The 16127-nt window shown below is 38.1% G+C and overlaps 1 protein-coding gene across 1 annotated transcript; it reads left to right on the top strand.

Moving 5' to 3' along the window:
• Positions 1–625: 625 nt before the first annotated feature.
• serpinc1 (serpin peptidase inhibitor, clade C (antithrombin), member 1) lies at positions 626–15870 on the top strand. Its single transcript, XM_012882684.3, has 8 exons — positions 626–823; positions 3606–3960; positions 7168–7383; positions 8889–9026; positions 10482–10700; positions 11722–11896; positions 13593–13657; positions 15680–15870. The coding sequence occupies exons 1-8, from the start codon at positions 663–665 to the stop codon at positions 15854–15856; spliced, it is 1506 nt and encodes a 501-aa protein (XP_012738138.3). The 5' UTR covers positions 626–662; the 3' UTR covers positions 15857–15870.
• Positions 15871–16127: the final 257 nt, after the last annotated feature.

The raw sequence follows: 16127 nt of genomic DNA, 5'->3' as shown, positions 1-16127 counted from the left end.
AAATTTTAAAACATATTTTTTTAACTGCTTATAATTAGTTTTTGCAAGTTTAGTAAAGTTGGAGACATTTTTTTCTTAAAGGGAAAAACAAAAACAAAAGTCAAAGAATTTAGTTTTTTGGACGACTTTGTTTCATTCATTTGTTGTTTTTCTACCAAGAAATAGTTTTTTTTTCTTCAAACATTGCATTTTTTTGAACTGCTAATAATTATTTTTCTTTGCAAGTTATGTAAATTTGGAGAATTTTTTTTTCCTTTAAGGTATTGCTGTTTTTTTAAGAAGTTAAAAAAAGTCATTTTCAGAAATTTTGTTTTTCAGGCAACTTTGTTTCATTTATTTGTTGTTTTTCTACCAAGATTTAAACATTTTTAAATTCTTCATATATTGTATTTTTGGAACTGCTTATAATATTTTTTTGGAAGTTTTGTAAAGTTGGAGACATTTTTTTTTTCTTAAAGGGATTTTTTTTTTAAAGAAGACAAACAGGAATAAAAGTCCAATTTTGTTTTTTGGGCGACTTTGTTCCATTTATTTGTTGTTTTTCCACCAAGTATTAAAATTAAAAGTTTTTGTCACCTAATCTTGTCCCCCTGGTACATGGGGGGGTGTAAGTCCTCCCACCGGAGCTGCGTCCAGCATCGATCGGGAGTGACTTTGTCGTCATGTTGACGGTTCCTGGTACGAAGCCCCGCTTGTTGACGAGCAGCGGGTCGATGTCTCAAAGGTCGCCGTGGATCGTGGCTGTTCTGCGGGACACTGACCTGAGTTCAGCTCAGACTGCACACACCTGCCTGCCTGAGCCCTCACAGCCTTACCTGCGCAGGTAACAGCCTCTCTTTATTCGCGTGTTTCTGGTTCTTGTAGCTGAAAACGGGTGTTTTAATGTTTAATGTGAGGAAAAAATGTTTGTTGTTGGAGAACTTTGGCCTGAGAGCTTCATCCTCATTTAATCAATATCTGTAATCTCTCGCTGTTTAACTCGAGCGCTTTGGTCAATAAGGACAGAAAAATCTTTCTCCTCTGTTTCTGTGCTGCTGTTGAAATCTGTTGCATCGCAAACCTAAAACTGTAGTTTTATATACAAGAATTTAAAACTTTATTGTTCAATTAGTTAAAGGACGCACATCTCTGCTTGGCTTGTTTCTGCTGTGGCATTAAAAAGTACCCCCCCCCCCCTTCATCTATTTATACTTTTGTCACACTTACAGGAAAACCAGAGTAAAGACTAAATTCAGCTTTCATATGATGATGTTTTATGTAATAAGGTGAAAAACGCTACCCTGATCCTGGGTGAACACAGAGTCGCTGTGCTTCCACATGTCGTCGGGGGGGAATTTTGACCCACTCTTCCCTGCAGGATTGCTTCAAATCAGCCACATTGGAGCGTTTCTTGAGCACGAATGGCCCATTTAAAGTCGCGCCACAGCATCTCAGCTCCAGACTTTAACTAGGCCAATTCAGGTCTTCATATTTATTTGGTGTTTCTGGATCGTTATCCAGCTCCAGAACTCACGAGTTCTTGAATGGCGAGTCTTTCTCCTTCAGGACCTTCTGCTAGTGAGCAGAGTACATGGTGCCATTACTTATGGCGGGCAGCAGAGTAGGCCCACACCATCACACTGCCTCTACCATGCTTCGCTGACTATATGATGTTATTTTTCTGCATCGTCAATCTTATGACCTTCCAACGAGTTCAGCTGTTTTCTCTATTTATAGTAATATCCATCTGTATATTATATTCGGTACATATCCAGCTGTAAATTTAGTTCACAATACTAGTTATCTATATATTATACTCATAGGACAAATCTATCAGTAAAATTCTGTCTATAATAGTATACATCTCTATATTTATTCAGTAAAAACCCATGACCTGTACTTATGGAACCATTGTTTATCCTGCACTTGCTGCTATTGCACTTCTGGTTAGACCTAAACTGCATTTCATTGCCTCGTACCTGTACCTGTGTAATGACAATAAAATCAAATCAAATCTAATCTAATCTAATCTAATCTTTCCCCAACCTGGGGTGAATATAAATTAGGAATGCAAACAAATAACCGCCTTATTAATAATCATTGTTCCATATGAATAACTGATAATGTCCACTTAGACCTTCTTTCAGTGTTGTAGTGCGGCTGCCGTCCAGCAGGGGGTGCTGTCTGATATTCTAAATTGGAGCCGCATGGAAATATAAAAAGAGAAAAAGAAATGGCCGAGGCAACATGAAGCGATCCAAACGATGTCCGGTGTGAGATTAATTTTGCCATGTTTAACGAGGATCCAAAATGTTCTTTATGTGGTTCTGTTTTTTAGTGTAAACATTCAACAAGTTCCTTGAAGGAGCTATACTATAAGTAACACTGACACCTTGCGGCTGAAATCGGTACTACAGCTGACCAATCACAACAATCGAATATGCCGTTTTTTAAACGGTTTGCTGCTGTTGTAATTTTTTACTTCCACAGGAGGACAGGTATGTGATGTTGTATTCTGCTCTATTTCTGGTTCTTCTCTTACTGGCTTCCATGTTTGCAGGCTGCTGCTCTTGTTATGGTACAAAAATCTTTTCCTTTTTACAATATTTTGACTATATTTTCCTAAACCAATGTTCAGCATTGCTGCTATTCTCTTCATGGAAATCATTGAAGAGAATATTGGCTAAATAAAATCCAGATTTTCCAACAATTAAATCGTTAAAAATTGTAAATTCGAATTAATCGATTAAATTGATTTGTCTCCCAGCTCTACGTTTAACACAACATTCCAACTTCACTGGAACCGGGTTTGTAGATGTGTTTTTTAGGTTCTTTTAGCCTACTTCATGCTGTCAGACAGGTTCAGTTTAAATGCTGTAGTTCTGCAGTAAACAGGCCTGGATGTGGCTGGTAAACTGAACCAGAAATGTGGATTATTACAGTTTATGTATCTAGTGAGAAGATAACGGCATGTTCAGATAGGTTAACCCAGGGGTGTCCAAACTTTTTGCCATGGGACCAATAATGTCACATAGATAGTACTCAGGGGCCACAAAATTAAACCCTTTTTTTAATCGAAATGGCAAAAACCTGACTTTAATGAAACAAGCAATCTAGTCTGATTTCTGTAGAAAAGGAATCTGTAAATCATTTTAGATTTGAAACATAAAAATATTATTGCAGGTTCATTTGGCAAACAATGTCCTCAACATTTGGGTTTTTAATAAATGGGTGCACCCAAGCCTGCCTTTTGCTGAAACACTTGTGGTCTTATTAACTTAAAACCAAAAATATGGCTCATAAAAGATAAAAAATGTTGTTGCACATTATACTTTCCCTTTTAAGAAGATTTTAATTTGTCTCTTTTTTTGAAAGGCCTTGTATCAGTGAAAATTGGCCAACTTTTTAAAAGTATTATCACCATCTGAGCTGGCAAAACCAAGTTTAGGCCATTCTGCAACTGTGATTCAGGGCCGACCAAAAGCATTCAAAGGGCCACAAATGGCCCCCGGGCCGCACTTTGGACACCCCTGGGTTAACCCTAACCCTTGATATTAATTTTTGTTGATTTGAAACATTAAATTCTGCCACATGAGCCCAAATGATCTAATGTCTCTTCCATCCAGGATGAGGTCTACCGTCTGCTTGTTGATCCTGGCATTCCTGCCTTTACTGTCCGCCGCTCAGCTCCTGGACATCTGCAACGCCCGACCCAGAGACCTGGCCTTGGAGCCGCGCTGCGTCTACCGCAGCCCTGATCCAGAGGAGCCCGACGAGCCGACGCCGGAGCCGCGGCCCGTCAACCCCAGAGTCTGGGAGCTGTCCAAGGCCAACAGCCGCTTCGCCCTGTCTCTGTACAAGCAGATGGCCCGCAGCCGCACCGCCGAGGAAAACATCTTCATGTCGCCCCTCAGCATCTCCACCGCGTTCGCCATGACCAAGCTGGGCGCCTGCAACCAGACGCTGGAGCAGATCATGAAGGTTTGGCAAACATGCGGAAAACCTTGTAGCCGGGCACAGGGCGTTGCAAAAGTATTCACACCCCTCGAAACGTTTCATCAGCCTGAGTGTTTTCACCGGCAAACTTACATGAGATAGACCAACATGGATGAAACATCCCTGCGAAGCGGACAGAGAATGATAAAATGAATCAAACATGCTTTTGGGTTGTTAAAAAGAAATACAAATCTGTAGTGCGTGCCATGCGTTATAATTCAGCCCCTTTTCCTCTGATGCACATAAATAAACCCGCATAAGTAAGTAGTCACAGAAGTAACGGATGAAGCCTGATGAGGCGTCTTTTATCGGAAATGAATGGACGACACAGAGGCGTGAAACGGTTGCTTCCTCAAAGTCAATTTCTGATAACGGACGCCTCTAAGGGCATTATCCCGGTTATACCATGGTCACTTACGAAATAAATAAATAACAAATCAATTATAAACACTTTAATGTTTTTTTTCACAGTTAAAATCGTATGTTTTTCACAAGAAGCGGCTGAGTTAACTATTGAATATATCTGCGTAATTAGCCTGAGCTAAATGCTAGCTGTTAGCAAACGGACGTGACGTAGCTGCGGTCGTTCTCGCGTCGCGTGCTATACTATTTATACCTTTGTTGTCATACGAGCTGAAACAAATAGAAGCATCCATCCAAATGATGACTGAAAAACACAATTTATTTGGTGCAAACATTTACTCACCATGTGGCGGCTAGCCCTCTGAAATTTACTCGCATCTGGCGTCTGGCGAGTGTTAATTTTGGACCCAGGAGGGATGCCCTGAAAGACTAACGGCATCTAAATGTGTTTCTACAACGTATTGACTCAAGGGGGCTGAATACAAATACACATCTTTTCTACTTTTATCCAAAAAGTTTTGAAAATAATAATTTTCTCTCCTTTCCACAGACACTTACCACTCTGTGTTGGCCTATGATGTAAAACCCTAACAAAATGTGGTTTTATTGTGACAAAAATGTGGAAAACTTCAAGGAGTGTCGATGCTTTTTGCAACTGGCTGCATGGGGAAAACATGCAGAAATAGCCGGGATGGGTTGGAAGTTTGATGAACGGGGTTAATGGAAATATCTGACAATTACTGGACCTGAAAAAGAGGAAGAATGTCCATGAATGTGGAGGAGGAGGGAATAACAACCAATTATAATGAATAAGTGCATCCTTTCTTTACTGGGTAGACCTTTTTAGGAGAAAATCCCAAACAAGCAATACACGACCAGGATTTTTTTTAACGTTTTCTCAGATTTTATGATTTATAGCTTATTGGTTAGTCATTATATTTAAAATACAGTATCAGTTAAAAAATCAAATAAGCAGGCCTCCAACACATTTCCTCTGTCAAGGTTCTCTAAATCACATTTTTCGCTCTATACCTATAAATATGAACAATAATGTATTAATAAGCATTTATATAATAATCATGAGGGGGTTGAGGAAATATTCACCACCAAATTAAGGCTGTGCGGCCAAACCTGGATTGTTGTTAAAGCTGCATGATAGTTTCAAACATGCAAAAGGGCAACAATATTTCTGCTTAAACTCTTACTGATATCATTTACACATCACTTTTATTTGATTAGGAAATACATTTAATAAACAGGTGCATTTTTAGGTTTTAGTAAACATAAAAAACGACCAGGAAATGCAGAAACAAATTCTACATTTTACCAAAATGCAGGATCCCTGCATTAAAAAAAGAGACTAATTATTTTCAAAATGTTTTTTTTTTTGTTTTTGTTTGTTTCTTTAACCGTGGAAGTGGGTTCATTGAGTGTTTTTGTGAGAGAATATGCTTCCAGACCCAAACGTCTGTCAGTTACTGGTGCCAGCGGAAACACGGTTTATGGCGTCCAAAGTGTTGCGGAATGGGGCACCTGCAGCTGCTTGGATGATTTTGTGGCGATGGAACATTTTAGAAAGCAGTTTTTAAGGCTCGAAATTCACTGACAGGAAAAATGTTGGGAATATTATTAAGTTTTTGTCATTTATTAACTACAACTTTTGGGGCTTTGTTCTAATTTCATGTTAAATAGGACCACAGACATCTAAACCAAACTGTTCCTCACAAACAGACTTGGGAACACCCATTTATTAAACCTGCCAAAGTACAGCGTGACAGTGACCCTTTGAAACCCTTATAATCCGCCAGAAACAGAGATTTAAAACTATCATTTAAAGGCAGAGTAACTTTCAAGTTAAAGATTGACTCAAAACATACCAAGAACCAAAAGAATAACAACGTAATATAACATAGAGACACACAGGGCTAACACATCATGCACACGTGTCAGTTTAGAGACTAATTAACCCAACAGTTGTGTTTTTGTACAGTGGGAGGAAGCTGGAGTACCCGGTGAGAATCCCTGAATGCACAGGGAGAACATGCAGACTCCATGCAGAACGCTTATATGACCTAGCTCTGCAATAAGTTACCGATTATCTTTAGGGATGAACCGATATGAAAGTTTGGGCCAATATCGATATTATTGGTCACTGCTATGACCAATAACTGATATTTACCTATATTAGAAATATCGCCGTACTCTTTCGACTAAAAATGCATCACTATCACTTTAATTTACAAATACCCCATCGCCACTCCTCCAAAAACGCAAAGGGCTACAAGATGGAAATGAACATCCGTTGTTAATATCGAGCCAGTTTTATCTATCGGATCAATACCAAAATGTTAAAAAAAGGACTAACATTGGCCAATACCAATATATCATGTACCTCTAATACTTTTTCTGCAAAGATCTAATTACTTTCTTTTATTGATATATTGTGTGTTTATTGTTAAGTAGGTAAGAATGAAAAAAATCACTCTAAATTTGGCATTTTTGTTATTGTGACAAAATGTTCGGAAACCACTGATTTAATGCAGGATTGGGTCTAAAAGTTGGATCCGAAATCAAAAGAGCTGCAAACAAGGGAATTGAACATATTTTAGAAAAATATCCCAGTTGTTAAACGTTATGGCAAGAGCGAAACAATATATGTCACATTATTGTTATTTTTCTTCCTTCCATCTGCATAAGAGTCACTATGTGGAATAGGTGGTGTTTAAAACTTGGTAACTTTTAAAGAAGAATGAATAAAAATATGAACCACAAGTCCTCCAGTCAGTAGGTGACCCGGCGTTCATTTCTTGTTTTTCTTTTTATCTGCAGGTGTTTGAGTTTGACACCATCAAGGAGAAGACCTCTGATATGATCCACTTCTTCTTTGCCAAACTGAACTGCCGTCTTTACAGGAAGAAAGACAAGACCACGCTGCTGGTCTCCGCCAACCGCTTGTTTGGAGACAAATCGCTCTATTTTAACGAGACGTACCAGAACATCAGTGAGACCGTCTACGGGGCCAAACTGATGCCTCTCAACTTCAAGGTGATAAATCATAAATTAAATAGTTTGGGTCCACGAACAGGACCGCTCATTTCATCAGGCAAGAACACAGAACAAAAAATTAAGTCTACAACACCCAATCCACAGAGCAACCACGGGAAGTCTATATGTGGCAGAACGTTTTGGTGGACAGAAATTTATGTTTTCAAGCTTTTATGTTGTAGATATGAGGAGACCCTAAATTTCACTTTTAAAGTAGTTTTTGATGCATGCACATTGTACTTTCAGACATTAAATCCTGAGGGTTATAATTTGGGCAATAACTAATGTGCAATTAATCTATTTAATACACTGTGCTATAACTTGTGCAATGATCCGGAAGAACTTCTACTACTATCACCAAGTGAATATATGTCAGTACATGTGTATGTAGGCATATGTATGTGTGCATACATGTGTATATATACATATATATGTATGTATATGTATGCATGTATATATATATATATATATATATATATATATATATATATATATATATATATATATATATATGTAATGTATGTATGTGTGTTGGTATGTTAACATAACCTATTAAAAGCTATTCAGATAACTATAGCATAAATAACATACGAAGAAGTTAACCAAAGCGCCCGTGTCTCTCCAAATAACTAAAATCCATTTAATCCTCGGTGTCATTTTCAAATAACTCCGTTAACTCCAGAGGTAGAAGCTGCGGCGTTTCCGCTTCTACGTCGCTTACGTCTGATTCAACACAGGCCTAGAGCGCCCTCTTGTGGTTTGGTGTGAAAATAACAGGTGTAATGATATACAGGTAAAAATGAGTAATAATTTCACACATAAGTCGCTCCAGAGTATAAGTCGCACCCCCAGCCAAACTATGAAAAAAACTGCGACTTATAGTCCGGAAAATACGGTAGTTTAAATCTAAAAGGCTTAGATTATTTTACATGCTTCATGTCTAGTTTTGACATCATCACACTCTAAACTCAACCTACCAAAGGAAACCTGGCAGATAGCATCGAGTCACTGACCTACAGCATTCAGACCTGCAGCATTCACTCCTCCTGGAAGGTGGACTATCACTTGCATTGTGCTGTTGACCTAGCAGCAATCCCTTATACTAACATACATGCAGAAAGGAAAGTTGTCAATTACTAAGAAGAAACGTCCAGCAGAAGCAGAATCTAGCTCGGTGTGAGCAACCAACTGGAACTTTGAGCATGCAGGTGAAAGAAAACACAGAAACGCTGATATAGGAGTACTTTCTATGTTAAAGAATAGCAGTATTTCCCCAGTCGTTGCATTTAAGGCCATGTCAACAGAGTTTTCTCCCAGGAGCATTCTAACATTTTGAAGGTGACCAATCCCAGATAGACAAGAAACCTACTATTGTAGAATATTACCTTCTATGCTGATGATACTTTTTTTATACTTCCTTAATTTTACTTAATTTTTATTTGTGTACACATATGAAATCTGCTGCATCAAACTGGAGCCATACCAATAACTCCTCTCCTTGACAGGCAAACCCAGAAGCTGCTCGGATCACCATCAACGAATGGATCTCCAACAAGACAGAAAACAGGATCAGGGACACCCTTCCAGCAGGAGCACTGGACTCCAACACAGCTTTGGTTCTTGTCAACACCATCTACTTCAAGGTTGGTGAACACCTGAAGCTGAAGCACTAACTAGAAAGTTGTTAAGGAGTAAAGAAAATATAACATGAAAGTTCAGAAATAATAAGCAGGGGGGCGCGCCCGTGGCGGAGCGGTTAGCGCGAACCATGTTAGGAGGCCTTTAGTCCTCAATGCGATCAGCGTGGGATCGACTCCGACCCGCGGCGCTTTGCCGCCTGTCTCCCCCCCTCTTCCTGTCAGCTCACTGTCAATAAAACGCGTGCTACTAGAGCCGCAAAAAAGAAAAAAAAAAAGAAATAATAAGCAGGACATCATCAGCATACAAAGATGATCTGATACATTAAAGCTATAGTGGGTAATCCTGTTCATAAAAACTTTTTGTTATACTGGGTGAAAATCATCCTTTTATCCTGAAAGTAGTTGAAAGATTATGTAGAACTACAAGGAAAAGATTATGTTTATCTATTTGCGGAGTTAAATTGTGGAACAAACTAAATGAGAACCTAAAGCAATGCCCAAACATATTCCTTTTAAAAAAAATGTACAAAGACATTATTTTCAGATGGTATAGATAAGCATGGTAGAAAGTTTTGTTTGTGTTTTTGTTTTGTTATCTGTATATATGTATGAGTGTATATGTGTATATATAATTATGTATGTACATGTGTAGGTAAGTGTGTGTATATATATATATATATATATATATATATATATATATATATATATATATATATATATATATATATATATATAGCAGCATAATTATAAATATTGTAAATTGAAGAAATAAAAGAATTAAAGGGGTAGGAGTACATAAGTTTTACTTCTTCCTACTCCTTTTTGCACATGTAATATAGGTATATTAACTCAGGAAAGAAGGGTTCCTTGTTTATTGTTTTCTCTCCAAAGTTTAAAAAAAAAAAAATTTTTAGTTTTATTTGTATATACTTTCTCCTGCATGTTCAAAATAAAGATATCAATTCAGTTCAATTCAATATTCAGAAAAAGGAGGTTATAAAAAAATCATTCTCTGTGGGCGCTACAGGCCTGCAAAAACTTCTATTGTTTATGTAGCCAGTTAGCTTAGCGGTTAGCTTAGCAGTTAGCTTAGCTGTTAGCTTAGCGGTTAGCTTCAGTGTTAGCTGTTCATTATTGCTCCGCTGCTCTCACCGTATACTTCTAACATGGCTGACAGTCACAAGAAGCGAACCGCGTTCATGTTTAGAAGAAGAACAGGAAGGAATCAGTAGAAAGAAATAAGACCAGAGTGGATTTAGGAGATTTTTTTTCACGAGATCCCCCGAAGACCAGGTAAGACAGTCTTGTGCATTTATTCCAAAAGGGACTTTGGGAAACTTCTGGAGAAATTGCCGACTCTACCTTTGAATAGGTGGCAACGCTGGAATTTTTTTGTTTGCTTGTTTTAGAGTTAAAAGCACTGGTAAACACTGTGTTACACTTTTATCCATCTTTCAGGGTCAGTGGAAAAACAAGTTTCCCAAAGAGAACTTGAGTCCCTCAGACTTCCACGTCGATGCGAGTCGCACCTGCCAGGTCGACATGATGTACCAGGAGATCAAGTTCAACTACAAGGACTTGCCCGATGAGAAGGTGCAGCTGCTGGAGATGCCATACAGAGGAGAGGACATCACCATGGTGATCATCCTGCCCAGCAGAGGCCATCCGCTCAGTCAGGTAGTCCTGGTTCCCTCCTCCACGTTCCTACTTCTACCAATACCTTCTCCTCTTCACCTTACCCAAAGGAAAGCTAACTAATAGCTTTTATCAAAAGGATGAGTGTGACTAGAAAATGGGCGATACAAGGAAATGTTAAAACATAAAGAATCTGTTAGATCTGCTAGCTAGACGTTAGATGAATTGATTAATCGATTCAGAGTTGGTAGAAAATTGGTGATCATTCGCTGATCATTTCCACTCCTAATGAGAAACTAATGATCCTTTCCTAAATAACCATAAAAAATAACAACTTTGGGAAAACTGTTTATCTAAATATTCTATTTTTATCCCTTAAATTATTAAATAATGATAGCAAAACACTATTGCGGCTCTATTCAGCTTGCAACTATTAGGTCATTTAGATAATGTGTAATATATTTAGGTTTTTGTTTGAATATAAATATTTTATTTAGATTTAAAACTGACAAACATTTATAATGATAGAACAGCAATAATTTCTGAGATTTTTTGAATGAAAGTTTTTATAGTTGTCTTTATAATTGAGTGTATTTGGGGCTTTTTAATAATTTTGGCTGTTTCAGTTGTATTCATTTATCAACTTTGAATAATTTCTAATAATCTATAAAACACATACGTTATATCATGGTATAGTTTATGCCCCATTTCTAATACTTAAATTAAATCTGGGAGGGAAAAGACAAAGTTAGATTAATTCAAAGTCTCAGAACCACCTGGTGAGTGCCATTTCAAAGCCTTCTAAATTAGCAAAATAAGATTGTTTACGTTTGAGACACTTTTGACAGAAATTCTGAGGATTAAAAAAAACATTTCTTAAACCGATCTTTTGGGAAATACATAGAAATGTATATTTCGGAGATGCCACCCACAGTAAATAAAGGGTTACTTTGGCTAAGCCTAACATCCTGACCAGGATGTAACAGGATTTCACCCTGATTAACATTAGATTATCCTGAGAGCATGAGATGCTCTTGTAATCTCTGCACGGCTTTACCCTCAGGTGGAGGAGAACCTGGACCAGAAGAAGCTGAACAGCTGGATGGACCAGATGCAGGAGACCACCGTCTCCGTCTCCGTGCCTCGCTTCAGGCTGGAGGACAAGTTCAGTCTGAAGGAGAAGCTGCAGCAGATGGGACTGACGGACCTGTTCAGCGCAGACAACGCCAGCCTGCCAGGTGCTTGGACCAGAAAAAAACGTATTTTTCTAAGTCCAGGTGTACAGCAGCAGCAGCTCGGCCCGGAGCAGGTTTTATCCCACATCGCTCAGCTGAGAGGAGCAAACAGAAACGCTTCAGACGCAACATGTCTGCTGGCATCAGGGCCAGAGTCCATGTTTGAGTTGAAGCAGAGATTTGTTGATATAAATCTGACTTCCTTTGAGTTGGCCCGCTGTAAACAGCTAATGAGGAAATATGCAGGAAAACAGAAAGAAATGCATCAGTTTTTAACCCTTTAAAGCAGGGATGTCAAACTCAATTCTATTTCGGGCCACTTTGGCATCATGAAGTCATTAAAAGGGCCGGTTTGATTTCATTATTTCATTTTAATTCACATAGAAATCTATATTAAAAAAAATCGCATTAACATAAAAGTAGCACCTTAGGCCCAGTTTATATAGTTTATCTGCTAAACAAAGTTGATATTGGGGTTTAGTTACACTTTAAACTCATCATTCTGCATCACTTTTTCTCTTTTGGACATTTCTGGGTTGTTTTAATGTGTTGTGGGAAAACTGACATCTAGTGGCAGGATGCTGTTACTACACAGTTAAAAAAAATCAACATTTGCTACAGGAGGCACAGTTTTAGCCACTTTATACAATTTATAAGGATATATGCCTCTACTTTATGACATGATACGCCTTTTTTGGTTCGTGAGGGCCGGAAAAAATGCCTTGACGGACCGATTTCGGCCCACAGGCCTTGAGTTTGACACGTGTGCTTTAAAGCCTGATACAGGTAATTGTGAGGAAACTTACCATTTAAATAGAAAATAAAAGGTGAGGCTTTCAAGCTTTCCTTGTGTTGTAATTGATACATTAGACCAAAATATTTTCCTCATATTTTCTGCATTTTTAAATAGACCGTATAAAACATCAATTTGTTGTAAAGTTTCTCTTCAGAAAAATGCTGCCTTCGTTAAAGAGGTAGAGGTCTCAGAAATATTTGTATTGAAAAATGATACATCTGGAGTAATAGGGTTAAGTAATGCTTAATTTATAAAACCTAAATCTGCAACATGATCGTTCTTTTGGGTGAAAGAGATAAAACAGTCGGCCTGAAGAGAAGGAACATCTGTGACGGAAGGATGAACAGCTGGAAAGATGGATGACTGAGGGTGGATGCTGCAGCTGTTCCAGGTGAAGGAGGATCCAACCCGCACCTGTAGACAAGGTTCTGGTTCTGAAATGAAACGGGTTTCCCTCCTGGACTTGAAAGCATAGATAAATAAATAAAAAATATAGAAAATTTTAAATAAATCAAATAGATGGAAAAAAACAACTAATTATTGATTCCAGTTTTTTTATATCTTTAAACTAGCATAAAATATTTAAAAATAATTTATTCAGTTATTAAAACCACTGAATTTAAGATTTTGTTAAATATTTTGCATTTGTTTTATTTTTTTTTACTGATACAATTTTAAAAACTTGTTTAGTTTTTATTATTTATGTCTATATTTTATTATTATTTTCTATTCGGATGGTGTGGAGTAAATATTTTTCGTCTTACTGAAATAGTTCCTATTGTCCGTGTTACAGTGGTCTCATTTTACAGTCGTCTTAAAGATTAGACATTTAACTCTACTTTCGCCTGAGTGTTAAAATTTGGGAATAAAAACATATATTTTGCTTTGACTCTTGTGTTTCAGGAATCCTGGAGGACGGCAGCGAAACGCTCTTTATCTCCAACGCCTACCACAAAGCCTTCCTGGAGGTCAGTCACACAAAGTTCCCGTTTTTCTTTTTGTTTGTTTTCGCCGAATCGGCACATTAGTAACGCAACTGCAAACCCACAGGGCGATTAAACATAACTGACTGACTGCGCCGGCTCACATTCGCCAGATATGAGTCGATACTCTGAGAAAAAACAGCAGAACTGTTGATGTTGATTACTTTATAAACTGACATCTACAGTATTCTTCTATAAGGCGCACTTAATTTCCTTAAATTTTCTCACAAATTGATGGTGCTCCTAATCTATGATTACCGTTGTGCTTACTGACTGACTTTATGTGGTACAATGCGCTCAAAAATCTGTTAAAATGTGTAAATATGACTTTAGTTTGCAACAAAGCCGCTGCGATAAATGGATATTCTGAGCATTACGGTACCTTGTCACTACCTGAGGACCCCTGAGCTGTCTACAAGACTGCCTGACTGTAATGTCTAAACTAGAGGTGCATTCATGTAAGGCAGCCTGGAGTACGCGCTAGCAACAATAAACCTAGTAAGTTAATTCAATATAAAAGTTTATTTTGGCCTTATGTTGGAAACAGGGCAGTGTAGTCCAGCTACTCTGTCCTCCTGATAGAGACGGATGGAGAGCTGTGGACGCAGAGGGGCGCACTGCATATAGGGAACTAAAAGTGAGTAAAGTTTTCTTGAAAATAATGTATTTTTCCTTGATTTGAGCAGCTAAATAAGATTATCTGCCAATAGAATGAGTATTTTTACCCCTAAAGTAAGATAACTAGTTATACTGCACTTGAAATAAGACGCTGGAGACGAGTTGTTCCTACATTGAGTGCAAGAATCTTGCTCTATTGGCAGACAATCCTAATTAGCTGCTCAAATCAAGGACAAATGCACTAATATCTAGAAAATGTTACTTATTTTTAGTTCCATTTATCGCCTGCGCCTTCTGATGACGTCACTATACATGATTGGTTTAACGTTTGCACAATTGCGCAAAATATTGTGATTGGTCTGGACAACTTACTAAAGTAATTATAGCGGGGTGTAGGTTTTATTCGAGAGCGGGATTGCGGTTTGTAAACGGACAATTTTACGAAGAAATTCTCCATGGTCCCTGCGCCTCCCGATGATGTCACCTTATGGCAACGCCACTCAAACAAACTACACTGAGCCCGCCGTCTGCATTTGTGACAAATCAATTTTATTTAGTTAATTTAGCGGTTTCTTTTTTCTCAAAAGCTTCAGGCTTAAAGATGAACATAGAAAAATATGAAATCTTAGCAATTCAAAATAATCAACCCACTTTAATTGATAAAAATGAGGTAAAATATTTAGGTATAATGATTAACAAGGACCACCCTGAAAATGATAGAACAAATATTCAAGCCATTTTACAAACAAAATAAAATATTTGACAGTTGGCTCAAATTTTGGAAGAATATTGTTAACAAAAATGGAAGATATAGCCAGATTAATTTATCCAGCATATATCTTAAATATACCAAATACTACAATTAAAAATTTATCAAATTCATCACAATTTCATCTGGAATAATAAAAAACATGTGATCAGAAAGAACGACATAGTAATATCAGCAGAAAAAGGAGGAATAAACATTATTGATTTTAAAGTGATGAATGGTGTAATAAAATTAAAATGGCTGCAGACTTTTATTAAAAATGAAAAGAGTTTATGGTTTAGTTTCCCTTCACAACTTCTTTTTTTTTTTTTTTAATTGCAGGAAGGAAATTTCTCTTAAGATGTAACTTTGATCCTGCAAAATTACCAATTAAATTGTCCGACTACCACAGAAGCATTTCCAAAATGATGTTAAAAGTTGTCATGCCTCGATTAAGTTACTGGAAAATAACCGTAAATTAACAAAATAAAATTTATTGTAACAGATGGAGACCGCGGGCGTAATGTAGTTTGTTTGAGTGGAGTTGCCATATGATGACATCATCAGGAAGCGCAGGCCCCCTGAGCTGATCTGGTACCTACACCGGCCTGTACGTAAATTATTTTTTTCTTTATCCGCAGGTAAACGAGGAGGGAAGTGAAGCCGCCGCCTCCACGGCCGTCGTGGCCGTCGGACGCTCCTTCAACTTCAACCGCGAGTTCTTCAACGCTGACCGGCCCTTCCTGGTGATCATCAGAGAGTCGAGCCTCAACACGCTGCTGTTCATGGGCCGCGTGTCCGACCCCTGCGAACAATAAAGCCGTCCAGCTCACGGTGTCTCTGCTGCTTCACCAATCGCTCAAAGCTCTCGTGTTTTAAGGGCGTACGACACCCGTAGTCAAAGATTTATGGGCATTAATTTTACTCACTTTTAGCCACCGCAGCTACGGAAGAGGATTAGGGCCAAAAGTCAGAATTGAATACTTTTTTTTTTAATGGCCCTAATCCTCTTCCGTATCCGGCTGTACGGTTTGGGTGGTGGTCCTGCTGGAAGGTGAACCTCCACCCCCGTCTCAAGTCTTCTGCAGC

This window comes from Fundulus heteroclitus, chromosome 9 (genome assembly GCF_011125445.2).
Source record: "Fundulus heteroclitus isolate FHET01 chromosome 9, MU-UCD_Fhet_4.1, whole genome shotgun sequence".
Taxonomy (NCBI): Eukaryota; Metazoa; Chordata; class Actinopteri; order Cyprinodontiformes; family Fundulidae; genus Fundulus; species Fundulus heteroclitus.
This window is presented reverse-complemented; position numbering and strand designations above follow the sequence as displayed.